Source organism: Oncorhynchus tshawytscha, linkage group LG23 (genome assembly GCF_018296145.1).
Source record: "Oncorhynchus tshawytscha isolate Ot180627B linkage group LG23, Otsh_v2.0, whole genome shotgun sequence".
NCBI classification, from domain to species: Eukaryota; Metazoa; Chordata; class Actinopteri; order Salmoniformes; family Salmonidae; genus Oncorhynchus; species Oncorhynchus tshawytscha.
The window spans coordinates 16,700,987-16,728,433 of record NC_056451.1 but is presented as its reverse complement, the minus strand read 5'-3'; the positions used below and the strand labels follow the sequence as shown (position 1 = coordinate 16,728,433).

General features: G+C 44.2%; 1 protein-coding gene across 36 annotated transcripts in view; it reads right to left on the bottom strand.

Moving 5' to 3' along the window:
• The window catches only part of LOC112222529 (regulating synaptic membrane exocytosis protein 2-like), a 223,015-nt gene that overhangs the window by 87,978 nt on the left and 107,590 nt on the right, over nucleotides 1–27,447 (bottom strand). For 14 of the 36 annotated variants that reach the window (XM_042304750.1, XM_042304741.1, XM_042304747.1 and 11 more), the window contains 7 exons: nucleotides 18,291–18,511; nucleotides 16,390–16,509; nucleotides 14,258–14,357; nucleotides 13,206–13,329; nucleotides 12,541–12,587; nucleotides 12,167–12,279; nucleotides 9,629–9,676 (listed from right to left, as the gene is read on the bottom strand). In XM_042304750.1, coding sequence (XP_042160684.1) covers nucleotides 9,629–9,676; nucleotides 12,167–12,279; nucleotides 12,541–12,587; nucleotides 13,206–13,329; nucleotides 14,258–14,357; nucleotides 16,390–16,509; nucleotides 18,291–18,511 — 773 coding nt within the window. Of the gene's footprint in view, nucleotides 1–9,628; nucleotides 9,677–12,166; nucleotides 12,280–12,540; nucleotides 12,588–13,205; nucleotides 13,330–14,257; nucleotides 14,358–16,389; nucleotides 16,510–18,290; nucleotides 18,512–18,651; nucleotides 18,720–27,447 lie in introns of all 36 variants that reach the window. The other 22 variants (XM_042304756.1, XM_042304768.1, XM_042304771.1 and 19 more) reach the window with 3 other exon arrangements.

Here is a 27,447-nt window from a genome sequence, read left to right as displayed (position 1 = left end):
GAGTTAAAGCCTGCACACCCAGTACCTCTCCTGGAGAAGGGGTGGCCACCCCTGGTTTACATATTAGGCATTAGCAGGTCACATGCTTAGCGGGGGGGGTGATAATAAAAGCATACATGTTTGTTGAGATACGGAAATAAGGAGATGATATGATCATATCAACAACAGCAAGGTAGCAAAGGTTGAACAATGAGAGCCTAAATGATCTTAATAGTGTGCACAAAGCAGATATGTACTGTATGTAGCATGACCTACATCTTACCATGACCTACATCTTACCATGACCTATATCTTACCCTGCGGCTGCACGAGCCACATTTTCTAGGTTTGTTTGAGTGGAGAGGATTCTACAGTATCCTAACTCTTGGTATCTAAACCATTACAACATGAGAATTAGACCAACATGCTTTGAAATGAACACTTACTGATCTGAGTGTGAAATTGTATTTGGAACCATACAACACAATGCAGGCCTCTACGCTGACGTTTTTTACAAGGAGCACGTGTGCACCTAAGTTCTAAAATGTAGGCACACACAAAGTATTAAAGCTAGAATCCTTCATTTTTGTAGGCGTACTAGTGCTCCTAAATTAAAATTCCAGGACGCATAGCAAAATATTAGGCGCATATGCTTGTAAAATGGTCGCACTGTAGAGCCCTGCAATGCAATGTCAGATACTCAGTGTATTTCTAAAATATACATATACATCAATCACGCTGTCATGAGTGGCATCAAAGACACTTCACACTTGTCAGAGCGAAGTATGGACATAACAGAGAACACTTAGAAGTAAAAAATGAAAGAAAGAACATTTACAGAAAAATTGCGAAATATTTGTTTCAAGAAAATGAAATGAAATACTAGAGGAAAACCAAGCCTTCTAAGCTCTTGCCATACTTATGTCGATAATGATGGGAGGAGTCTTCATCATTGCATTGACTTCCATAGTTATTTCTTTATGCATGCAGCAATACAAAGCAACAGCAAGCACTTAACACATACAAGATCAGTCAGGAGATCTGATATTGTCAAACAACATAGGCAGGTCAATCAGGTCAAACAGCTTGCACTGGGAAGACTTCCTCAACAATGAAGTCCCCTATGGAAAAGACGTACGTGCAATTCGGACCATACTACAGCACTGCCCATATGACTGATGGTACAACCCTTAAGCGACAGATTCACCTTGAAAAGTTGAAATTGAAATTATACCCCTGATGTAATACATTACACTGCCTATATTTCCTGTACAGTTGGCTACATCATTTACATTGACATTATTGTATGGCCTGGTTAAGTGGAGCATAACACCGCTTCTACAGAAGGCTAATAGATCTACCTCTAGGAGCTGAGCCAAGGGTACACTACACACCTATTTATAGACTTCCATTCTCACCCTCTCCTTATCTGACAGATAGGTGTTGTATAGCCAGCACCTCACACAACCTTTAAATGAGGAAACCAACCGTGCATATCATACCAGAAACTCCTATACAGTATACTGTATATATATATTTTGTTCTAAGCTAAGCTGATACTTGACAAGGACATGATGGGACAAATATATAAATATGATCTCCCAAATAACATGAGTACTCCACACTCCAACTGTAACAAGCTAGCTAGAGTAAAACAACTCCTCAAAAAGGTCCCACAGTAAGATAGACTCCTTGTCTGTTTAGTTCAGGTGAATTCTGTATTCAAACTGTAAAACATTATTTTAAATCTGCTTTAAAATAAGGGACAGTTATCTTAGCCCACCTTTAACTGCAACATGAAACTTACAGCCATTCAAAAATGTAAACATAAATATTTACCAAACGTTGTGTTCATGATTAGCAGTTGTTGACCGCTGTTGTTATGGCAACCTATTCAGGACCTAAGGGAGTCAAGCCAATGAGGACGAGGGTCCAGTCTAGTTTCATGTTCCACAGAACAAATAAGCTCATTTATTTGTCCCACAAAATGTAATAGTTTTACTAAAACATTTAAGGAGACACCCTCCTTTAATTGCCAATGTGGAGCACTGTTGTAGCTGACTAGGTACAAAAGGCCCATGACAGCTAACATGTTAAGATGGCGCTGAAGAGGATGGCTGACGTTTTACATGCCTGTAACCAACTGTGCTATTTTGTTCATTTTTCTGCGTTGTTTGTAACTTATTTTTTAACTTACAGTGGCAAGAAAAGGTATGTGAACCCTTTGGAATTATCTGGATTCCTGCATAAATTGGTCATACAATTTGGTCCAAAAAAAAGTCACAACAAAAGAGAAACACAGTCTGCTTAAACTAAACACACAAACAATTACATGTTTTCATGTCTTTATTGAACACACTGTGTAAACATTCACAGTGCAGGGTGGGAAAAGTATGTGAACCCTTGGATTTAATAACCGGTTGACCCACCTTTGGCCGCAATAAACTCAACCAAACGTTTTCTGTAGTTGCGGATCAGACCTGCACAACTGTCAGGAGGAACTTTGGACCATTCCTCTTTATAAAACTGTTTCAGTTTTCAGCAATATTCTTAGGATGTCTGGTGTGAACGGCTCTCGAGGTCATTCCACTGCATTTTAAATCAGGTTGAGGTCGGGACTCTGACTGGGCCACTCCAGAAGGCGTATTATCTTGTGTTGAAGCCATTCAGTTGTAAATTTACTTCTCTGTATTGGGTCGTTGTATCACCCAACTTCTGTTGTGCTTCAATTGGTGAACAGATAGCCTTATTATCCTGACAAATGTCTTGATAAACTTGGGAATTCATTTTTCTATCGATGATAGCAAGCTGTCCATGCCCTGAGGCAGCAAAGCAGTGTCACGCCATGGTCTTAGTATTTTGTGTTTTCTATAATTATTTGGTCAGGCCAGGGTGTGACATGGGTTTATTTTGTGTTGTGTTTATGTATGGGGGTTTTTTCGTAGTTTTTTTTTTTTAAATGTATGTTTTTTTTGGGGATTGTGGCTAGTGGGGGTGTCTAGCATAGTCTATGGCTGCCTGAGGCGGTTCTCAATCAGAGTCAGGTGATTCTCGTTGTCTCTGATTGGGAACCATATTTAGGTAGCCTGGGTTTCACTGTGTGTTTGTGGGTGATTGTTCCTGTCTCTGTGTTAGTTGTCACCAGACAGGCTGTATAGGTTTTCACATTTCCGTTTGTTGTTTTGTATTGTTCGTTTTCATCGTTATTAAAGATGTCTCGATTCAACCACACTGCATTTTGGTCCGACTCTCCTTCGACGGAAGAAAGCCGTAACAGAATCACCCACCACAACTGGACCAAGCAGCGTGGTGACAGGCAGCGACAGCAACAGCAGCGAAAAGAGGAATGGACATGGGAGGACGTTATGGACAGCAAGAGTATAGAGTATACGACTTGGGAGGAAATAGACAGGTGGGCGGTCGACCCAGAGAGAGTGCCGGAGCCCGCCTGGGATTCGCTGGAGCAGTGCGAAGAGGGCTATAGGAGAATGGAGTCGAAGAGAAAAGCACGGTGGCGCAGAAGAAAGCCCGAGAGTCAGCCCCAAAAATTTCTTGGGGGGGGGGGCTCAGGGAGAGTGCGGCAGAGTCAGGGTTCAGACCTGATCCAACTCCCCCTGTTTATCGTGAGGAGCAGCGATCAAAGGACTTCTGGACTTGGGAGGCGATGTTGGACGGAAAAGGACCCTGGGCACAGCCTGGAGAATATCGCCGCCCCAAAGAAGAACTGGAGGCGGCGAAAGCGGAGAGGCGCTGGAATGAAGAGGCAGCACGGCAACGCGGATGGAAGCCCGAGAGTCAGCCCCAAAAATGTATTGGGGGGGGGGCTCACAGGGAGTATGGCTACGCCAGGTAGGAGACCTGCGCTAACTTCCTGTGCTTACCGGGGGGCTAAAGAGACCGGGCAGGCACCGTGTTAAGCTGTGGAGCGCACGGTGTCTCCAGTGCGGGTGCATAGCCCGGTGCGGTACATACCAGCTCTTCGTATTGGCCGGGCTAGAGTGGGCAACGAGCCAGGTAAGGTTGGGCAGGCTCGGTGCTCAAGAGCTCCAGTGCGCCTGCACGGTCCGGTCTATCCAATGCCACCTCCACACACCAGTCCTCCAGTGGCAGCTCCCCGCACCAGGCTTCCTGTGCATGTCCTCTACCCAGTGCCAGCACCACGCACCAGGCCTTCAGTGCGCCTCGCCTGTTCAGCGCAGCCAGAGCCTTTCTCCTCTCCAGCGCTGCCGGAGTCTCCCGCCTGTCTAGCGCTATCAGAGTCTTCCTCCTCTCCAGCGCTGCCGGAGTCTCCCGCCTGTTTAGCACTGCCAGAGCCTTCCTCCTCTCCAGCGCTGCCAGAGTCTCCTGCCTGCATGGAGCAGCCTGAGCTGTCAGTCTGCATGGAGCAGCCAGAGATGTCAGTCTGCATGGAGCAGCCAGAGCTGCCAGTCTGTATGGAGCAGCCAGTCTGCATGGAGCAGCCAGAGCTGCCAGTCTGCATGGAGCAGCCAGTCTGCATGGAGCAGCCAGAGCTGTCAGTCTGCATGGAGCTGTCAGTCTGCATGGAGCTGCCAGTCTGCATGGAGCAGCCAGAGCTGCCAGTCTGCATGGAGCAGCCAGTCTGCATGGAGCAGCCAGAGCTGCCAGTCTGCATGGAGCAGCCAGAGCTGCCAGTCTGCATGGAGCAGCCAGAGCTGCCAGTCTGCATGGAGCAGCCAGAGCTGCCAGTCTGTATGGAGCAGCCAGATCCGCCAGTCAGCCAGGATCCACCAGTCAGCCAGGATCTTCCAGATCCGCCAGTCAGCCAGGATCCGCCAGTCAGCCAGGATCCGCCAGTCAGCCAGGATCTGCCAGAACCACCAGCTAGCCAGGATCCGCCAGTCAGCCAGGATCTGCCAGAACCACCAGCTAGCCAGGATCTGCCAGAGCCTACTACCTGCCTGAGTTTCCTCTCAGTACTGGGGGTACTAGGCATCCTCTCAGTGCTGAGCTTCCCCTCAGTGCTGAGCTTCCCTCAGTGCTGAGCTTCCCCTCAGTGCTGAGCTTCCCCTCAGTGCTGAGCTTCCCCTCTGTGCTGAGCTTCCCTCAGTCCCGAGCTACCCCTCAGTCCCGAGCTACCCCTCAGTCCCGAGCTACCCCTCAGTCCCGAGCTACCCCTCAGTCCCGAGCTACCCCTCAGTCCCGAGCTTCCACCTCAGTCCCGAGCTTCCACCTCAGTCCCGAGCTTCCACCTCAGTCCCGAGCTGCCCCTCAGTCCAGTGGGGTCCTTGGTGAGGGTTATTAGGCCAAGGTCGGCGGCGAGGGTCGCCAATCAAAGGACGCGTTACAGGGGGACTAAGACTTGGTTGGAGTGGGGTCCACGTCCCGAGCCACCACCGTGGACAGACGCCCACCCGGACCCTCCCCTATGGGTTTTAGTGTGTGGCCGGGAGTCCGCACCTTGGGGGGTTCTGTCACGCCCTGGTCTTAGTATTTTGTGTTTTCTATAATTATTTGGTCAGGCCAGGGTGTGACATGGGTTTATTTTGTGTTGTGTTTATGTATGGGTTTTTTTTCGTAGGTTTTGGGATTGTGGCTAGTAGGGGTGTCTAGCATAGTCTATGGCTGCCTGAGGCGGTTCTCAATCAGAGTCAGGTGATTCTCGTTGTCTCTGATTGGGAACCATATTTAGGTAGCCTGGGTTTCACTGTGTGTTTGTGGGTGATTGTTCCTGTCTCTGTGTTAGTTGTCACCAGACAGGCTGTATTAGGTTTTCACATTTCCGTTTGTTGTTTTTGTATGTTTCGTATTTTACGTCATTAAAGATGTCTCGATTTAACCACGCTGCATTTTGGTCCGACTCTCCTTCAACGGAAGAAAACCGTAACAAGCAGCCCCAAACCATGATGCTCCCCCCACCATACTTTACAGTTGGGATGAGGTTTTGATGTTGGTGTACTGTGCCTTTTTTTTCTCCACACATAGTGTTGTGTGTCACCTCCAAACAACTCAACTTAAGTTTAATCTGTCCACAGAATATTTTGCCAGAAGCGCTGTGGAACATCCAGGTGCTCTTTTGCAAACTTCAGACGTGCAGTGGCTTCTTCCGTGGTGTCCTCCCATGAACCCCATTCTTTTTTAATGTTTTACGTATTGTAGACTCGTCAACAGAGATGTAAGCATGTTCCAGAGATTTCTGTAAGTCTTTAGCTGACACTCTAGGATTCTTCTTAACCTCATTGAGCATTCTGAACTGTGCTCTTGCAGTCATCTTTGCAGGGCGGCCACTCCTAGGGAGAGTGGCAACAGTGCTGAACTTTCTCCATTTATAGACAATTTGTCTTACTGTGGACTGATGAACATCAAGGCTTTAAAATATACTTTTGTAACCCTTTACAGCTTTATGCAAGTCAACAACTCTTAATCTTAGGTCTTCTGCTATCTCTGTGTTCAAGGCATGGTTCACATCAGGAACTGCTTCTTGTGAATAGTAAATTCAAATTTTCTGAGTGTTTTTATAGGGCAAGACAGCTCTAAACAACATCTCCAATGTCGTCTCATTGATTGGACTCCAGGTTAGCTGACTCCTGACTCCAATTAACTTTTGGAAAAGTCATTAGCCTAGGGGTTCACATAGTTTTTCCAACCTACACTGTGAATGTTTAAATTATGTATTCAACATAGACAAGAAAAATACAATAATTTGTGTGTTATTAGTGTAAGCACACTATGTTTGTCTATTGTTGTGACTAAGATGAAGATGAGATCAAATTTTATGACTAATTTATGCAGAAATCCAGGTAATTCCAAAGGGTTCACATACTTTTTCTTGCCACTGTATTTTGTACATAATGTTGCTGCTACCGTCTCTTATGACCGAAAAGAACTTCTGGACATCAGAACTGGGAATACTCACCACGAACTGGAAGAAGCTTTTTCCTTTAACGAGTCTTACGAGAAAGATATACAGCTCTCCTGGGAACAGATCCCCTTTATTTGAGCGAAGAAAAGACGGAGGAAGGGGATGCAGATTGGGCTGCCTTTTGAGAATCCATAGGCGAGCAAGTAAACTCCCACTGCCCTCACAATTGATGACCTAAAATTACGATTATCCTACCAACGGGACATTAAGAACTGTAATATCTTATGTTTCACAGAATCATGGCTGAACGACGACACGGATAATATAGAGCAGGCGGGATTTTCCATGCACCGGCAGAACAGAGGGGTGGGGGTGTGTGTCGTTTTGTCAATAACAGCTGATGCGCGATGTCCAATATTAAAGAAGTCTCGAGGTATTGCTCACCTGAGGTAGAGTACCTTATGGTAAGTTGTAGACCACACTATCTACCAAGAGAGTTCTCATCTATATTAATTGTAGCCGTCTATTTACCACCACAGACCGATGATGGCACTAAGACCACACTCAACCAACTCTACAAGGCCATAAGCAAACAAGAAAATGCTCACACAGAAGTGGCGCGCCTAGTGGCCGGGGGCTTTAATGCATGCAAACTTAAATCAGTTTTCCAAATTTTTACCAGCATGTCATATTCAAAACTATTACGGACTACAAAGGGCAACCTTGACACGAGCTGCCCAGTGACGCGAGCCTACCAGATGAGCTAAATGCACCAGCTACTCTGGATGACTGTGTGATAACGCTCTCGGTAGCCGATGTGAGCAAGACCTTTAATAAACAGGACAACATTCAAAGCCACAGGGCCAGATGGATTACCAGGACGTGTACTCAAAGCATGCGCGGACCAACTGACATGTGACTTCACTGACATTTTCAACCTCTCTCTGACTGAGCCTGTAATACCTACATGTTTCAAGCAGACCAGTCCCTGTGCCCAAGGAAGTGAAGGTAACCTGCCAAATGATTACCACCCCGTAGCACTCACGTCGGTAGCCATGAAGTGCTTTGAAAGTCTTGGCTCACGTCAACAGCATCCTCCCGGATACCCTAGATCCACTCCAATTCGCATACCGTCCCAACAGATCCACAGTTGACTCAATCTCAAAGCCCACTGCCCTTTCTCACCTGGACAAAAGCATCACCTATGTGAGAATGCTGTTCATTAACTAGAGCTCAGCGTTCAACACCATAGTGCCCACGATACTCATCACTAAGCTAAGGACCCTGGGACTAAATACCTCCCTCTGCAACTGGATCCTGGACTTCCTGATGGGCCGCCCTCAGGTGGTAAGGGTAGGCAATAACATGTCTGCCACTCTGATCCTCAACACTGGGGCCCCTTAGGGGGGTGTACTTAGTCCCCTCCTGTACTCCCTGTTCACCCACGACTGCGTGGCCAAGCATGAGTCCAAGTTTTCAGACGACACAACAGTGGTAGGTCTGACCACGACAATGATGAGACAGCCTATAGGGAGGGGGTCAGACAACTGGCAGTGTGGTGCCAGGACAACAACCTCTCCCTCAATGTGGGCAAGACAAAGGAGCTGATCGTGGACTACAAGAAAAGATGGGCCGAACAGGCCCCCATTAACATCAACGGGGCTGTAGTGAAGCGGGTCGAGAGTTTCAAGTTCCTTGAAACTCCATCACCAACGCTCTATCATGGTCCAAACACACCAAGACAGTCGTGAAGAGGGCACGACAAAATCTTTTCCCCCTCAGGAGACATGGCATGGGTCCTCAGATCCTCAAAAAGTTATAATAGCTGCACCATCGAGAGCATCCTGACCATTTGCCTCACCGCCTGGTATGGCAACTGCTCAGCATCTGACCGGTCAGCATCTGACCGTAAGGTGCTACAGAGGGAAGTGCGTGCGGCCCAGTACAACACTGGGACCAAGCTTCCTGCAATCCAGGACCTATATAATAGGCGGTGTCAGAGGAAAGCCCATGAAATTGTCAGAGACTCCAGTCACCCAAATCATAGACTGTTTTCTCTGTTACCGCAAGCGGTACCAGGGCGCCAAGTCTAGGACCAAAAGGCTCCTTAACAGCTTCTATCCCCAAGCCATAACACTGCTGAACAATTGATCAAATGGCCAGTCACTTCAAATGCATAGTCACTTCACCCCTACCTACATGTACAAATGACCTCTAACGTGTTCCCCCACACATTGACTGGGTACCCTTGTATATAGCCTCGTTATTGTTATGTTATTGTGTTACTTTTTATTATTTTTGACTTGTTTATTTGGTAAATATTTTCTTAGCCCTTCTTGAACTGCACTGTTGGTTAAGGGCTTGTAAGTAAACATCTCACAGTAAGGTCTACACTTGTTGTATTCAGCGCATGTGACAAATAATGTTTGAGCTTGTCGTTGCTGTTGAGTGTAGGCTACAGGATCTGGCCATGTGTTTGAGCTTGTCGTTGCTGTTGAGTGTAGGCTACAGGATCTGGCCATGTGTTTGAGCTTGTTGTTGCTGTTGAGTGTAGGCTACAGGATCTGGCAATGGAAGGGTGTCTCTCTGAAATATTTCCTTTAGATCAGTTAGTCATGCAAAGAGTCGAGACTCCTGTCATAACCGTATGATCATGTTATATGGTATAAATAAATAATAATAATAATGACATAATGCACCGCACTGCAAGGGAAAGATGCTGCCATTTCCCTGGTATGCATTTTCCAAGATGGAGGAAACCAAAAAGGCAACAGAAAAAGGCGAGCGAAGACCAAAGAGAGTCAGTCTGTGAGTCAGACAGGTGTTTACCTGGACCCTAGGGACAAAAGGCGCTGTTCTTCTACTAAGGCTTTGGCTCTGGGTAAGCAAAATTAAACAACAACATAGAAAAATGCAATAAAACCAAAAAAAAACATAAAACAACCAACAAAACACACTCACTGGACTCGAACCAGTGCCACAATAACACAAACACATTTTGAGGAGGAGGGGACGGAGAGTCAATCTAGCGGTGTGTGTGTTTTCCCCACCGTTCATTAGCATCAATCTGCATCTCATTATTCACTAATGTGCTGTATTGTCTTGGAGCCTTATCTGTGGGTTCCTGTACCTCCACACTGTAATACTCAGGGAGAGGAAGAGGCTGCTCTGCTCCCGTTTTCACAGAAAATGATTGATGACTTCTAACTAAGCATTCCCTTCCATGCTCTCTGGACTCTAACTTTCCTTCCTTTCTTCATTTAACATTTGCGTCACAATGACGTATTGAAATCCAATTGTTCCCTCAACAAGGTTTGAAAATGATACAAATAATAATAAAAAAACATGACAATTTCTAACTGCATCCAACGTAATGTTCAGCTGGCACTTGATCCAGCAAGGTAATGTACTACAGTATATCAACTACAGTATATTAATGACAGTATATTAATTACAGTATAACTACAGTATATTAATTACAGTATAACTACAGTATATTAATTACAGTATAACTACAGTATATTAATTACAGTATAACTACAGTATATTAATGACAGTATATTAATTACAGTATAACTACAGTATATTAATTACAGTATAACTACAGTATATTAATTACAGTATAACTACAGTATATTAATGACAGTATATTAATTACAGTATATTAATTACAGTACAACTACAGTATATTAATTACAGTATAACTACAGTATATTAATCACAGTATAACTACAGTATATCAACTACAGTATATTAATTACAGTATATTAATTACAGTACAACTACAGTATATTAATTACAGTATAACTACAGTATATTAATTACAGTATAACTACAGTATATCAACTACAGTATATTAATTACAGTATATTAATTACAGTACAACTACAGTATATTAATTACAGTATAACTACAGTATATTAATTACAGTACAACTACCGTATATTAATTACAGTATAACTACAGTATATTAATTACAGTATAACTACAGTATATTAATTACAGTATAACTACAGTATATCAACTACAGTATATTAATTACAGTATATTAATTACAGTATAACTACAGTATATTAATTACAGTATAACTACAGTATATTAATTACAGTATATTAATTACAGTATAACTACAGTATATTAATTACAGTATAACTACAGTATATCAACTACAGTATAACTACAGTATATCAACTACAGTATATTAATTACAGTATAACTACAGTATATTAACTACAGTATATTAATTACAGTATAACTACAGTATATTAACTACAGTACGATTCAAATACTCTTGTTTTGGTTTCAAGGTCAGCTCATTGATGAAATGGAGAGAACTTCTGGATCTGAGTGGTGTGGGGCTGAGTGCTACAGGTAGGGATTGCAGAGATCACAACTGCAGCATGATTGGCTGACTGGGCTCTATTTGCGTCATAACTGTCAGCATGGGCCTCCTGGGTGTAGGCCTATGAATACTGGAGGGCCTGTGTGTGCCTGCTACCTCTCTCTGTGCTCCTTCTCTCCCTGGCTCTCACTCTGCTCCGCCATACTCCCGTTACATACAGACGGGAGAGGAGAGGAGCCAGGCGGAGACGCTAGCAGCAGCACAGATTAGATCTCCCCCTCCTCACCAAAGAAAACAACAACAAGCAGAAAGAACACTGACATCAAAAGCTTCCTTCTCTTCCTTCCTCCTCTGGCTCTAGGAGCAGTTTTACTGGAGAGCAGCATTACAGTAAAAGGCGTACAGTGTTTACAGACACACAGTCAACTATCAAACATTCTCACCTCTTCTGATAAACAAATACACTATGGACTTGATAGACTGTTATATATTGACTGATATCGACTGGTAAATATTTTGGAAATAAATCAAGCTATTTATAATCACATATAAAATGGATGTGTTATCATAAGGAAAGGGATTGAAAAGCTGTGACTATTTCATAACACTCTGTTTTTTTTCTCCAAGAAACTAAATATCCTGAGTGTTATTTAAAATAAGTGCTGGAGGTTAGCATTAGTCTATTTCCGTCTGGCCTCCTGAGTTTCAGAGTTAAGCCTTTTACTCACTTCCCCCAAGAGTATATTAGGCATCAGATAATAAGCAACATGGTTCAGGGCAACATGATCTGTGGTCCTATGCTGGGTTGGGATGGGTCTAACTGAACAACTCTCAGAGCTCCAGCTACTCTCCAGAGCTCCAGCTACTCTCCAGAGCTCCAGCTACTCTCCCTGAAAACTGCAGAGAAAGAAAACATCTGTTCTCAAACCCTCTGTGTGAATCTACACTGTATGATCCTTTCCTGCAGGTAATGTAGGCCCAGACAGAGCCAGGGTGTATTGTGGGTATTGTAGTAGGGTACTCACTGAGAGCTGTCCTGACAGGTACTGGGGGGCATCCCGCAGCATCCCGGGGCTCATGGGAGACGTGACAGAGATAGAGGGGCGATCCATCTTCTGAGACTCAAAGGAACTCGAACCTGAGACAGGAGAGACAGGGAGGCGGTCACATGATCAAATCTGAAACACTGTGATTTTGGTAACATACTTCAAGGAGAGGAAGAGGGAGAGAGAAAGAGGAGGGGGAGGAGAGAGAGAGAAAGAAAGCAAGTAGGGTAGAGAGATAGAAATTAGATATCATCACCTCTCCCTGACAATACCTTAGCTTGATATTTCAAGGTTGATTAATTAACGCAGGCTAATTAGTTATCATTGGGAAATGAAAGAAAAGCCAGACTTACTTGATTCCAGTTGTGCATGTGTGCTGTCTGGTATCCGAGGAATATCTCTGAAAGGAGAGAGAGAGGGGGAGGGGGGATGAGGAAGGAAGAGGAGATCAATTGGTGCTAATGCTGAATGCACTGTATTTTAATGATCCTAAGAAGAGCATTAGTCTTAATTCTCCTGTACAGCAGCTCCCTCCCTCAGCAATACAAAGCAGGACAAATATAGACACTGACAAAGCAAAGGGGTTTCTGATTTCTCTGGGTATCTCTACTTTCAAAAACGATTGGCATCCCGCTGTTTGTGGAGGAGAGGGGGGAGAGTTGGTAGTGAGACACAGCGAGAGAGAGAGCGAGAGAGAGAGAGAGAGAGAGATTGGCAGCAGCCACCGTTCATTTCACTGTGCCGCACTGCTAGTCCCATATGAGCCTCTGACACTGTCATCACACTGGAGGACTGATGGAGGGGAGGGATATTGGGAGGGAGGGTTGGGAGGCAGATATGTTAAATAAACAAGCAAAACAAATTACATTCAAATACACTCAGCCCCCTTTTCTCCTTTTCTCACATCTTCTCTCTCCTCTGCCAGAAACATATTTTTTTTACAAATGTATGAATGTGAATACACTGTAGTTTTGATGGTTCAGTAGTAATAAGTGTAGTTGCTGTTGAGAGGTCTTACCCTATGGGCCTTGAGACCACCAGTTCCACCTGGGGTTCTGGCTTTGATTCTAGAATGATATTGTAAACTTCTTTAAATGTGGCTCCTTGTAAAAACCTCCCGTTCCACTCCAGCACCTGGTCGCCTGTAAAACAAGAGATGCTGTCAGTCATCCACACATCAAGACGTCAGCTGGCACGGTGCCGTTATGAACATGGGAAGCATAGTTATAAATATAGTTAAAAACATGATACGTGTAGTTATAAACATGAGCAGGCCCACATGATGGAGAAAAGGAGAATATGAATGGTATTGTAGAAAACACAGCACACATAAACAAACAGTACAGCATTGTAATCGTCCTGGTAAGCAAATATTATAAATAATTGAATAGGCCTCGGTCGCAACCCTTATGGTAACAAATAACAGCACATCTGTCTAGTTCATACGTGTTGTAATTAGTGCTATTAAATGAAGGGCAAAGGGTGTCAGAAGTTTAAACAAGGTTCTGACCCAGTTCAGCACCTGTTCACCAAGTAATCCAAATGTTTCTTGAATCACTGAAGTAGCTTATTAAATCTACAGTGCTGTGTACATGAGAAATGTATTGTCAATCTTCAGCGTGCTTGAAAAAAATCTATAAGTGTAGTTCTAAACACAGTAAGTGTACTTCTACACATGGTAAATGCAGTTCTAAACACAGTAAGTGTACTTCTACACATGGTAAATGCAGTTCTAAACATGGGAAATGTAGTTCTAAACATGGTAAATGCAGTTCTAAACACAGTAAGTGTAGTTCTAAACATGGTAAATGCAGTTCAAAACAGTAAGTGTAGTTCTAAATGTGGTAAATGTAGTTCTAAGCATAGTATGTGTAGTTCTAAAGGTAGTAAGCGTAGTTCTAAGCATGGTAAGTGTGTTCTAAGCATAGTAAGTGTAGTTCTAAACATGACTAATGTAGTTCTAAACTTAGCAAGTGATGTTCTAAACATGGTAAATGTAGTTCTACACATAATAAGTCTAGTTCTAAACATGGTAAGGGATGTAGAGTATAAAATCAGATCAGTAGGTACCTGGTCTGAGGTGTCCAACAGTATCCGCTAGACTTCCTTTCCTCACTTTAGTGATGAAAGCACAAAGTCTACCAGATTCTGTCATCTTTCCACCCACCACCTATGAGGGAAGCAACACACATCAACATGTATAGTAGTAGTATATAGTATTATACTGTAATATAATCACACCCTCAGTATGGTGCAAGCAGCCTGGCAAGGAAGGAATATGGATTCACTGATCACTTTGTTTCACAGAAACATATTTATTGACCATGTTTGAAAATCCATGTGTGAATTGAATTCGCTAATGGTAAAATACAACCTGCAGATCTAGGCCTAATACTAATTGCATATGTAGCCACATAGCATCATTCTGTCCATAGGGTGCTATTCTTGAATAGAGAAAGTATCTACGTGTTTAGTCAAAATGTACATCTCTTTTCATAATGTTGAATGTCCCTGTGTGTTGTGTTGGAACCCTGGGGCCACCTCTCTCTCCATTGTGCTGTAACACTTGAGGCCTGTGGGGCCTATAGCAGGCCAGGGGGCCCAGCTCTGCTCTACTCTGTAAGCCCCTGAACCGCTCTCCCTCCACAGGCATCAGACAAATAAAATCCCCTCTTAATGGCAGTTGAATGCCAACATACAAAGGAGCTTAGGGAAGACTCCTAAATGAAATGGCTTTATGTAACAGCCGGGCCAGAGAGAGCGGGAAAGGGACAGAGAGTGAGAGATGGATAGATAGAGATAGTTCAAAAGAGAGAGAGACAAACAGACTGGCTGGTCACTGCTTGCTGCTGAGCGAGGAGAAACACATAGCGTACCGTACAGCACAAAGAGGCACTGACTAGACACAAACATACCAATTCAGGAAGCTCATTCAATCATTAATGATTTCCCATCTTGCCACTTTCCTTTTCTCTCCTGATGGCCCTCACTGTGCTAGCCCCTTACTGTGCTAGCCCCTCACTGTGCTAGCCCCTCACTGTGCTAGCCCCTCACTGTGCTAGCCCCTCACTGTGCTTTGGCTAGCTGTGTGTGCTCAGATCTTAAACCAGCCCAAGCCGCACAGATCATTCAAATGAATGCATTAGGAAGAGTTAAGAAAACCTAAGATATTTTAATTCAGAAAATCTACCCATCTAATCATGATATACTGTAAATATGGGACATATGTTTAGTAGCCTAGTTACAGTACTGTACATAATGGGGAATAAGCTGTACAATCCCAATGTTTCAGATGTGATCTCCCTATCTACAGTAAAGGTACATTGTCTCTGACTGAACATTTCAAATAGGCTTTTCTACATAACCACACTGCATAGTACACTCTCACGGCATCTGGTAGTTTAGAGCCTGAGTCCTAAATTGTACACTACTCCATATATAGTGCACTACTACCAGGTCCCTGGTTAAAGGTAGCACACTATATAGGGAATAGGGTGCCATTTGGAACACAGTCATGAACATAAAGAATTTGATGTCAAGACACAGCTCATTAATATTAAATCAAGGAAGTAATTTGCCGCCTAATTAATATTAAATCATGAATAATACAATTATGTCATTCATAATTAGGCAAGGCACCCACACTTATCACTTCAAAATGTATATGCAGATAGAAATAGCCACAACATAGTTTCTACAAATAATATGAAAACATTGCTTATTGTGGTGAAGAATCTGAGCGTTCTTATTTTGTTTTGATACCAAGGTGTAGTGTCCACTCATAATATACAATTCAAAAATATCATTCCAAAATGTTTAGATGATCTTCAGTACGGGCCTTTTGAGCCCTGAATACCTGGTAGTAAGGACTCCATTGTGATGTTATGATCAGGTTGTACTAGATGTTGATAAGGACGTTTTGTTCATGTCTTTTCAGCAACGTCTTTTTCCTCAACCACAAAACCAGTTTACAACCAGAACATTATGTCAATAAGACATATATCCGCTGCGTAAAATCTTTAGCGAGGCCCAAACGGCAACACATTCCCTCTACATATGGAATAGGATACGATTTGGGAAGCAACCTTTGAATAGTGATGGACAGCTGAAATAATAAACGGCCTCTGACCATCAGGTCAGACTGGTCCCAGTAGATAGACAGAAGTCCAGACAGAGAGGTCAGACAGACGGGGCAGACTCACCTTCAGTCCCAGCAGTGCTCCTGAGTCTCGAGGTACACTTCCATCCTTCATCCGCTTGTTGAGCAGAATCCGCCCTATTAGGCGCTCCCCATCTTTGGAGGGCTGCCATGTCACTGGATTCTATAGGAACACACACAGCAACAACACACCTTGTGTTTTACAACTCATCCACACCAGATTCACTTCAATCCCTTTAAAAAGACTTCTTCAGAAAAGTGTGTATCATGTGAGGGGTGAGGTGGGGGGGGGTATCACTTCATTTGACTTAATGAACGATCACACAAGCTCTGGTTAGTTATCTAATCTGGTGATTATAGCTCTGTCTCTATCCTTTCCATTTCAGATAATATAACCTGTTTTTTCTTTTGGGATTAGCCAGATTGTCACAATTAGATAATAAAAGTTAATCAAAATCAATTAGATAACCAAACTCAAAAAAAATAATTGTATCTACTGCATCACAGTTACTATGTATACGTACTGCAGTTGAAGGCAAAATGTTAAAACAATGGCAAAATAAAACAATAACACAGCCCACATTTTAAGCAGAGATTAACTATGTCCAAAAACATACTTCATGGAAGTACTTCAATTTGATTTTAGGGACTATTTTCACTAAAACGATTCAATTCACATTTTTCTAGGTATGTTATGATAAATGTATCACACAATGAAAATTAAACATTTTGCACATCCAATGCCAGGGCGTGTGTGATCCTGCCAACAGGAAAGAGGTAGAGAGCATTCAGCACCTCATGCAGGGTAAAATAGGCAAACCATCCCGCCCTCCTAGTCACCGCAGAGCAGAGGCCCCACACAAACCATCTGAGAAAACCTACACTGTATCTAGAAAATCTCACTTAAATCTCAGCCACATTGGCATCAAATCCAGTTGAGTTTGGATGAGTGTAGATTTTGTCTGATGGTCTGTGAGGGAGGCCTTAGCTGAAGGCAGAGGGAGGTTAAGACTGCAGTCCACCACTCTCTGCCCTGCTACACACAGCACTCCACCTCGCTCTGCCCTGCTACACACAGCACTCCACCTCGCTCTGCCCTGCTACACACAGCACTACACCTCCACAATGGAGCAGGTAGAAGCAGATGAAGAAAAATGTAATTATGCAACAACAAAAAAACAAAAAAAGAGGTGAACTGAAGTAGGATTTATGGACGAAACTCCCAAAAGAATAGCACAGGGCGATGATTAAGGCCAAGATGAAGAGAGACACAAAATATATGAAATCACAACAAACATGACAGTGGAAGGGAAAAAAAGAAAAACATAACTTTGTCTGTGCAAAACAAATCCAATCGTCCCTGTTATAAGTGCTTGGTTTGGTTTTGGTATTAGACTGAGTGGAGATCTAGGGGGGATAATGACTTGACTAGGTAGTGTATGTTGGGAGAGGAGGGGTCATTCCAGTGAGGGACTGGACTAAAGGCCTGTGTCTGTGAGAGGTAGGTGTCGTTACCCTACTGTAACGTTACTAAGATGGCCGCTACAGTAAAAATAACAAAACAGACAGAGCAACTAGCAACATGCAACTAGAGGAGTGGACATTGCTGTGTGCCATGACAAAAAGAGGGTTGTGTTTTAATGCTCCTGGGTGGATCTTTATGCTGCCAGAGAGCAAACAGCAGAACAATAAAGAGGGGTTCCCCATCTCCTATTTCAGCAACACCCAGCAAGCTGCTGTCGAAATGAAATCAATCTGATCAATTCCCCGAAATAATAATAAAGACGAAGTTCAAAGGAAAATCAATCAATTCAAATTTTAAAAAGAATAAACATGTCTACTATTTAACAATTAGTGACAGATAAAGACCGGAGGAGGTAGGTAAAGAAAAATAAAGAAAAAAATAACAAAATGCAGATATTTTGGCTACATAGTCTCCAGTACCTTCTCACTATGGCTATGCTGATTGTCCTCGTTTAGGGTAGTGCTACTGCATGTGTCAACGCCAGAGTCTTTAACCTGGGGTTCGCACCATTCTGCGTCCTCTTCCAATGAGTGGCCCCCAAAGCGAACCATTTTCTTTTGCCTCTCAGATAAGGTGTTGTGTGTTGAGTCGGACAAAAATGCCTGCTCAATAGTTTTTCTTTTCCCCCTTTGACTGTCCCCTACAGGTGTGGGATAAAAACAGAAAGAAAGAAGAAAACCCATGCGGAGGTGTAAATAAAACAAAGAAAACATGAAATGACTCTGAGAGGGGGAGGAAAGGGGAGGAGGGGGGTTAGGGGCAGGGCTCCGCATGTCTCACCAAAGACATTGGGGAGGCCTCGCTGCTATGCCATGACGCATGGTCCAACCAGTGGCCATCCAAATCTCCTGTGGGACACACACACACACACACACACACACACACACACACACACAAAAGAAGACAGTGAGAGGGAAAGGTGAGGACCACAGAACCCCAACATACAGTGCTGACACACACACGCAGACACACACACACACACACAGGTGAACAAAAATAGCTCCTGTGAAGAGAGTAGAAACATACAGTCCACACACAGTAGATGGGCCTCCCTTAAGTCAATACTGCGATGGTATACAGCACAGAGTACATGACCATGACTACTATGAACACACATTCAGACAACACAAGCACAGACCATTTAGGTTGCGTTTAGTCTTGGAACAATTCTCATTGGTTGCAAGACCAAACCAGGCCCAACACTCTTATAAATCATTCACTCATGTTGCCAGTCAAACCTCTTTTCCAAGACATTCTATTGAAGCAAACTAGCCAAAGATATCATTGTAACTCTCTGCAGTCGTAACTTTAAAGCAATCGACAGACAGAAATTCAATTTGTTCAAATGAAGATAGCGTCCGTGCGTCCTACTATCTTACCAGCCTGGGTCTGGGTGTGTGAGAGAGAGACATATTCCCTCGGCCCAGAAGGCCAGGCAGGGACTTCAGCAGTCATGGAGAGAGTTCATCTTTTTCTCTGTGTCTGTTCTCTGTGTGTGCACTTTTTCCAATAAGGCTCAGTCAGTCTGTCTGTCTGTAACCTGTCTGATGTGGGTCAGGGGGATCGATGGAGACTGGCTCGCTCAGACAAACCAAGAACTAGCCCCTGTAAACGCCCATCTCTCTCGCTCTTCTCTTCCTCGGTCCTCCACTTCTCTCTCTCCTCCATCCATCCTCAACCCATCGCTCTCCTGATAGCGAGATCATCATCTTTAGATCCAAAATGACTTCTGGACCTGCTTTCTAGAACGACATCATGTTGTTATAGACTTCAGCAGCGTTTCCTCTGGTTGATGAAAAGAGTGAGAAGTAGTGAATGTTGAAGGTGGGATGGAAGTCGTCCCTGACAGAAGGAGAGGTACGGAGTGCTGTGGAGGCCTGTCGAGAGGAGGAGTCATTTTGTAGTGTTCTTTCTTTGAAGTTAACATAAGATATTCGTGTCTGTCTCGCTCTCCGTCTATCTCTCTCAGCCAACGAAAGATATATCAACACATTAAACATTCCTGATAAACACTCCTATTTAGAAGTACTATTAGATGAAGTATGAGGTATGGCCAGCCACTTGGTCACCCATTTTGTCACTATGGACCATTCAGGACACTGAATCTGTCTCCATTGCCAATTTGTCGATACATAGCTTGGCGTATGTACAGTATGCACTGTTAAAAAGAAAACTCAAATTTTCGGTCTAAGAGTTAGCTGAACTAAACAAAATGTGTTTCCCCAAAGTTAGCTCCAACTTAACAAAACTTCAGTCAATTTAAATGTGTTTTTTCAACTATAAATTATTATTTGGGCATCTTAACTAAAAAAAAAGGCTGTGCAAATGTTAACACACACACAGCACTTTTATCAATGTTTTCAACTCACATATTTGATACCAGTGACATAAAGTCAGCAAAAAAATGAACGTCATCTCACTGTCAACTGCGTTAATTTTCAGCAAACTTAACATGTGTAAATATTTGTATGAACATAACAAAATTCAACAACAGACATATACTGAACAAGTTTCACAGACATGTGATTAACAGATATTGAATAATGTGGCCCTGAACAAAGTAACAGTCAGTATCTGGTGTGGCCACCAGCTGCATTAAGTACTGCAGTGCATCTCCTCATGGACTGCACCAGATTTGCCAGTTCTTGCTGTGAGATGTTACCCCACTCTTCCACCAAGGCACCTGGAAGTTCCCGGAGATTTCTGGGGTTGGGGGAGGGGGGGGGGTGCTCAATGGTAATGAGATCCGGGCTCTTCGCTGGCCATGGTAGAACACCGACATTCCTGTCTTGCAGGAAATCACGCACAGAACGAGCAGTATTGCTGGTGGCATTGTCATGCTGGAGGGTCATGTCAGGCTGAGCCTGTAGGAAGGGAGGAGGATGTCTTCCCTCTAACGCACAGCGTTGAGATTGCCTGTAATGACAACAAGCTCAGTCCGATGATGCTGTGACACAACGCCCCAGACTATGACGGAACCTCCACCTCCAAAATCGATCCCGCTCCAGAGTAAAGTCGTGGTCAAAAGTTTGAGAATGACACAAATATTAATTTCCACAAAGTTTGCTGCTTCAGTGTCTTTAGATATTTTTGTCAGATGTTACTATGGAATACTGAAGTATAATTACAAGCATTTCATAAGTGTCAAAGGCTTTTATTGACAATTGCATGAAGTTGATGCAAAGAGTCAATATGTTGAACTTTCTTTTTCAAGACCTCTGCAATCCGCCCTGGCATGCTGTCAATTAAATTCTGGGTTACATCCTAACTTATGGCAGCCCATTCTTGCATAATCAATGCTTGGAGTTTGTCAAAATTTGTGGGGTTTTGTTTGTCCATCTGCCTCTTGAGGATTGACCACAAGTTCTCAATGGGATTAAGGTGTGGGGAGTTTCCTGGCCATGGATCCAAAATATCGATGTTTTGTTCCCAGAGCCACTTAGTTATCACTTTTGCCTTATGGCAAGGTGCTCTATCATGCTGGAAAAGGCATTGTTCGTCACCAAACTGTTCCTGGATGGTTGGGAGAAGTTGCTCTCAGAGGATGTGTTGGTACCATTCTTTATTCATGGCTGTGTTCTTAGGCAAAATTGTGGGTGAGCCCACTCCCTTGGCTGAGAAGCAACCACACACATGAATGGTCTCAGGATGCTTTACTGTTGACATGACACAGGACTGATGGTAGCGCTCAGCTTGTCTTCTCCGGACAAGCTTTTTTCCAGATGCCCCAAACAATCGGAAAGAGGATTGATCAGAGAAAATGACTTTACCCCAGTCCTCAGCAGTCCAATCCCTGTACCTTTTGTAGAATATCAGTCTGTCCCTGATGTTTTTCCTGGAGAGAAGTGGCTTCTTTGCTGCCCTTCTTGACACCAGGCCATCCTCCAAAAGTCTTTGCCTCCCTGTGCATGCAGATGCACTCACACCTGCCTGCTGATGCACTCACACCTGCCTGCTTCCATTCTTGAGCAAGCTCTGTACTGGTGGTGCCCAGATCCCGCAGCTGAATCAACTTTAGGAGACAGTCCTGGTGCTTGCTAGGCTTTCTGGGGCGCCCTGAAAACCCTTCTTCACAACAATTGAACCGCTCTCCTTGAAGTTCTTGATGATCCGATAAATGGTTGATTTAGGTGCAATCTTACTGGCAGCAATATCCTTGCCTGTGAAGCCCTTTTTGTATAAAGCAATGATGACGGCACGTGTTTCTTTGCAGGTAACCATGGTTGACAGAGGAAGAACAATGATTCCAAGCACCACCCTCCTTTTGAAGCTTCCAGTCTGTTATTTGAACTCAATCAGCATGACAGAGTGATCTCAGGCCTTGTCGTCATCAACACGAGAGAATCACTGACATGATGTCAGCTGGTCCTTTTCTGGCAGGGCTGAAATGCAGTGGAAATGATTCAGTTCATTTGCATGGCAAACAGGGACTTTGCAATTTTTTGCAATTCATCCTATCACTCTTCATACCATTCTGGAGTATATGCAAATTGCCATCATACAAACTGAGGCAGCAGACTTTGTGAAAATTAATATTTGTGTCATTCTCAAAACTTTTGGCCATGACTGTACAGGCCTCAGTGTAACGCTCGTTCCTTCGACGATAAATACGTCTGCAGGGAACAGGTAAGGTTAAATAGAACCAGTGCATTTTTGCAACCCAAAGCTGCACGCATCATTTCCTTCGCATCACTTCCTGTGAAAAGAGAATAATCTAATGGAGCTATAAAGGACAGGTCTCCATAAAGCAGTTAGCCTGGTGAATACATAACTCAATTTGGGAGAAGTCAGAGAATTCAGTTGGAAGCATATAAAAATAGCTTTATGCTGCAAATGTTGTTAGGTTTGGGGAGGAAGGGAGATCAGATGTTCTCTCAATATCTCTCTCAATGTATAGCCTTACTCTAGGGTTGCTATCAAGAGTGTTGAGGATCACGTCTTTGGAAGCTGAGTAAACAGTAAATCATTTCGTCATTAATATTCATGAAAATCTTTCAAGGCTGGCCGAGACACTGCAAGGCAGAGCAAGGTCAGGTCCTCTCCAAAACAATCAGCCATCCTCCTCTTATCACCATCCCTCCACCCCTCCCCGGGACCTATCACAAGCCCTCCATCCCTCCACCCCTCCCCTGGTCCTATCACAAGCCCTCCATCCCTTCACCCCTCCCCTGGTCCTATCACAAGCCCTCCATCGCTTCACCCCTCCCCTGGTCCTATCACAAGCCCTCCATCCCTTCACTCTCCCCTGGCCCTATCACAAGCCCTCCATCCCTTCACCCCTCCCTCGGTCCTATCACAAGCCCTGCATCCCTTCACCCCTCCCCTGGTCCTATCACAAGCCCTCCACCTCTCCCCTGGTCCTATCACAAGCCCTCCATCCCTTCACCCCTCCCCTGGTCCTATCACAAGCCCTCCATCCCTTCACCCCTCCCCAGGTCCTATCACAAGCCCTCCATCCCTTCACCCCTCCCCTGGTCCTATCACAAGCCCTCCATCCCTTCACCCCTCCACTGGTCCTATCACAAGCCCTCCATCCCTTCACCCCTCCCCTGGTCCTATCACAAGCCCTCCATCCCTTCACCCCTCCCCTGGTCCTATCACAAGCCCTCCATCTCTTCACCCCTCCCCTGGTCCTATCACAAGCCCTCCATCCCTTCACCCATCCCTGTGGGTACTAAAACCACTTACTGTATACAGTTATGCCCAGTGATAAAACATTATGGAAGTCCCCAGATGGGCTATGCCCTCCGTGACCCGCTGGAACCAACAGCTGACAACACTCAACACTGATTACCCTCCCTGCCACACACACACACACACACACACACACACACACACTGAGCTGTTGTTGCTGCCAGTCGCCATAAACACACTTTAGCATCGCTGCCTCTCCTCTCCCTGCCTCTCTTTGTCTCAGCTGCTGCAACCAAATGACTTTGCTATTGTGTCCATGATAGCCCCAAACAGCTTACGGCTTGCAATTCTAACAGTCACAGATGTTTAAATCGCATAGACATGTTTAAATCCCATAGACATGTTTAAATCCCATAGACATGTTTAAATCCCATAGACATGTTTAAATCCCATAGACATGTTTAAATCCCATAGACATGTTTAAATCCCATAGACATGTTTAAATCCCATAGACACGTTTAAATCCCATAGACATGTTTAAATCCCATAGACATGTTTAAATCCCATAGACATGTTTAAGTCCCATAGACATGTTTAAATCCCATAGACATGTTTAAATCCCATAGACATGTTTAAATCCCATAGACATGTTTAAATCCCATAGACATGTTTAAATCCCATAGACATGTTTAAATCCCATAGACATGTTTAAATCCCATAGACATGTTTAAATCCCATAGACATGTTTAAGTCCCATAGACATGTTTAAATCCCATAGACATGTTTAAATCCCATAGACATGTTTAAATCCCATAGACATGTTTAAATCCCATAGACATGTTTAAATCCCATAGACATGTTTAAATCCCATAGACATGTTTAAATCCCACAGACATGTTTAAATCCCATAGACATGTTTAAATCCCATAGACATGTTTAAATCCCATAGACATGTTTAAATCCCATAGACATGTTTAAATCCCATAGACACGTTTAAATCCCATAGACATGTTTAAATCCCATAGACATGTTTAAATCCCACAGACATGTTTAAATCCCATAGACATGTTTAAATCCCATAGACATGTTTAAATCCCATAGACATGTTTAAATCCCATAGACATGTTTAAATCCCATAGACATGTTTAAATCCCATAGACATGTTTAAATCCCATAGACATGTTTAAATCCCATAGACATGTTTAAATCCCATAGACACGTTTAAATCCCATAGACATGTTTAAATCCCATAGACATGTTTAAATCCCATAGACACGTTTATATCCCATAGACATGTTGAAATCCCATAGACATGTTTAAATCCCATAGACAAGTTTAAATCCCATAGACATGTTTAAATCCCATAGACATGTTGAAATCCCATAGACATGTTTAAATCCCATAGACACGTTGAAATCGCATAGACATGTTGAAATCCCACAGACATGTTTAAATCCCATAGACATGTTTAAATCCCATAGACATGTTTAAATCCCATAGACATGTTTAAATCCCATAGACATGTTTAAATCCCATAGACACGTTGAAATCGCATAGACATGTTGAAATCCCACAGACACGTTTAAATCCCATAGACACGTTTAAATCCCATAGACATGTTTAAATCCCATAGACATGTTGAAATCCCACAGACATGTTGAAATCCCACAGACATGTTGAAATCCCACAGACATGTTGAAATCCCACAGACATGTTGAAATCCAATCGACATGTTGAAATCACATAGACACAGAACCGAAGCAGTGTGTTAAACTAAGAGTGAGTCCCAGGTTTTCACACACATTCACACACCATCCACCGCCACTGCCACGCCCCTCAGATCGGGGCTGGGCTAGGCTACTGTTGTCCCAGTGTAGAGAATGTGGCCTCCCTCTGTTGCCTCTCTCTTCCTCCCGTTTAACTAACAGTGCCAACAACAATTGGGCCCTGATCCCAGGTGTGGCCCTGGTGAGGCCCGGTAAAAACCCAGCTTAGGGTGCTCAGCCAACAGGAAACTCATCATGGACATAAATTGTGAGCATCAGCAGTCCCCCCCCCCGCCAGTTGGTTTCACTAGGGCCCGGCGCAGCAGGCGCTGAGGCCCACCACCAGGGTGCTGATTCAGGGTTCCGGCAGCAGCACAACGTGGGGAGGATACATTGGAGAAAGAGTTCATTGCCAGCAGGCTCTCCATCACTTTGACAACTCAATAGAAACCAGTGTAAACTATTAATTGGATCATTAATTATTGATGCTGTTTTTACTACAATTTGGGGGGCGAGAGCCGAAAGAGAGAGAGAGACAGACAGAGAGAGACAGAGAGGTGAAACATTGTCTATGTTTAAACATAGTATCCATGCTGTGAGGTAAAGGGAGCAGATTAGCAGTGTGGTTTGTGTCGGTGAAAGCAGATTGTCCAAAAACATCCAAGGTGTAGCAGGTTAAAGAGCTACAGAATCAATTATTATTTAGGCCATTTGTTTTTTTGTTTGTACTTAAAAAAATTATAGTCAATGTACTGTTATTACAATGTAGAAACGCACACTATAACATCGTTTGTTTATTTCTCTGGCATTGAACAGAAGAATGCCCTTTCCTCAACAGAACCTGACCAGAGATAGAGTTGTAATGAGATTCTCTCTCTCATCACTCTCCTTCTTTCTCTCCCTCTCTTTCTCTTTCTCTCTCTCCCCCTATCCTTCCCTGTCTGTCTGTCTGTCTGTCTGTCTGTCTGTCTGTCTGTCTGTCTGTCTGTCTGTCTGTCTGTCTGTCTGTCTGTCTGTCTGTCTGTCTGTCTGTCTGTCTGTCTGTCTGTCTGTCTGTCTCTCTGTCTCTCTGTCGGTCTCTGTCGGTCTCTCTGTCGGTCTCTCTGTCGGTCTCTCTGTCGGTCTCTCTGTCGGTCTCTCTGTCTGTCTGTCTCTCTGTCTGTCTCCTCTTGTCTTTTCTCGTTTCTGTCCTGCCTGCACTATCATGAGGCGACATGTCAGGAGATCAATAGGGAGGAAAACAGAGGGAGAGGGACGTCTCACTAAATCAGTCTCCCAGACTCACTACCGACGGGCCAGCCAGGAGCAGCCAGGAGCTCAGGCCATTACTGATGGAACTCCTCCCTCTCTCTCTCCCTCACTCCTTCCCTCACCTCCCTCCCAGACCCCTAGAGAGCTCAGGGTCAAAGAGCATGGCACGAGGTGTGTTTAACCTGCCATAACACACCCATCTATTCACCTCACCCATCTCGGCCTCCCTCCCTCCCTTCCAGGCCAGGCCATTCAAGCAGCTCACGGAGTGCACTATATAGCAGAGCCCTTCCAGGCCAGGCCAGTCAAGCAGCTCACGGAGTGCACTACATAGCAGAGCCCTTCAAGGCCAGGCCAGTCAAGCAGCTCACGGAGTGCACTACATAGCAGAGCCCTTCCAGGCCAGGCCAGTCAAGCAGCTCACACAGTGCACTACATAGCAGAGCCCTTCAAGGCCGCCAGGCCAGTCAAGCAGCTCACGGAGTGCACTACATAGCAGAGCCCTTCAAGGCCAGGCCAGTCAAGCAGCTCACGGAGTGCACTACATAGCAGAGCCCTTCAAGACCAGGTCAGTCAAGCAGCTCACAGAGTGCACTACATAGCAGAGCCCTTCAAGACCAGGCCAGTCAAGCAGCTCACGGAGTGCACTACATAGCAGAGCCCTTCAAGGCCGCCAGGCCAGTCAAGCAGCTCACGGAGTGCACTACATAGCAGAGCCCTTCAAGGCAAGGCCAGTCAAGCAGCTCACGGAGTGCACTACATAGCAGAGCAGACCATAGTGCTGCTGACTGGCCACAGACGGACAGAAGGTGCTTTCTGACCTCTTTACTTTTTCCCTCAGCTTTTTCCCTCTCCGCCCAAGCTATTAGAATGTATGTTCTGCTTATCTGGTTACGGCTCGTCCCTCAACATCACACTGGACTGA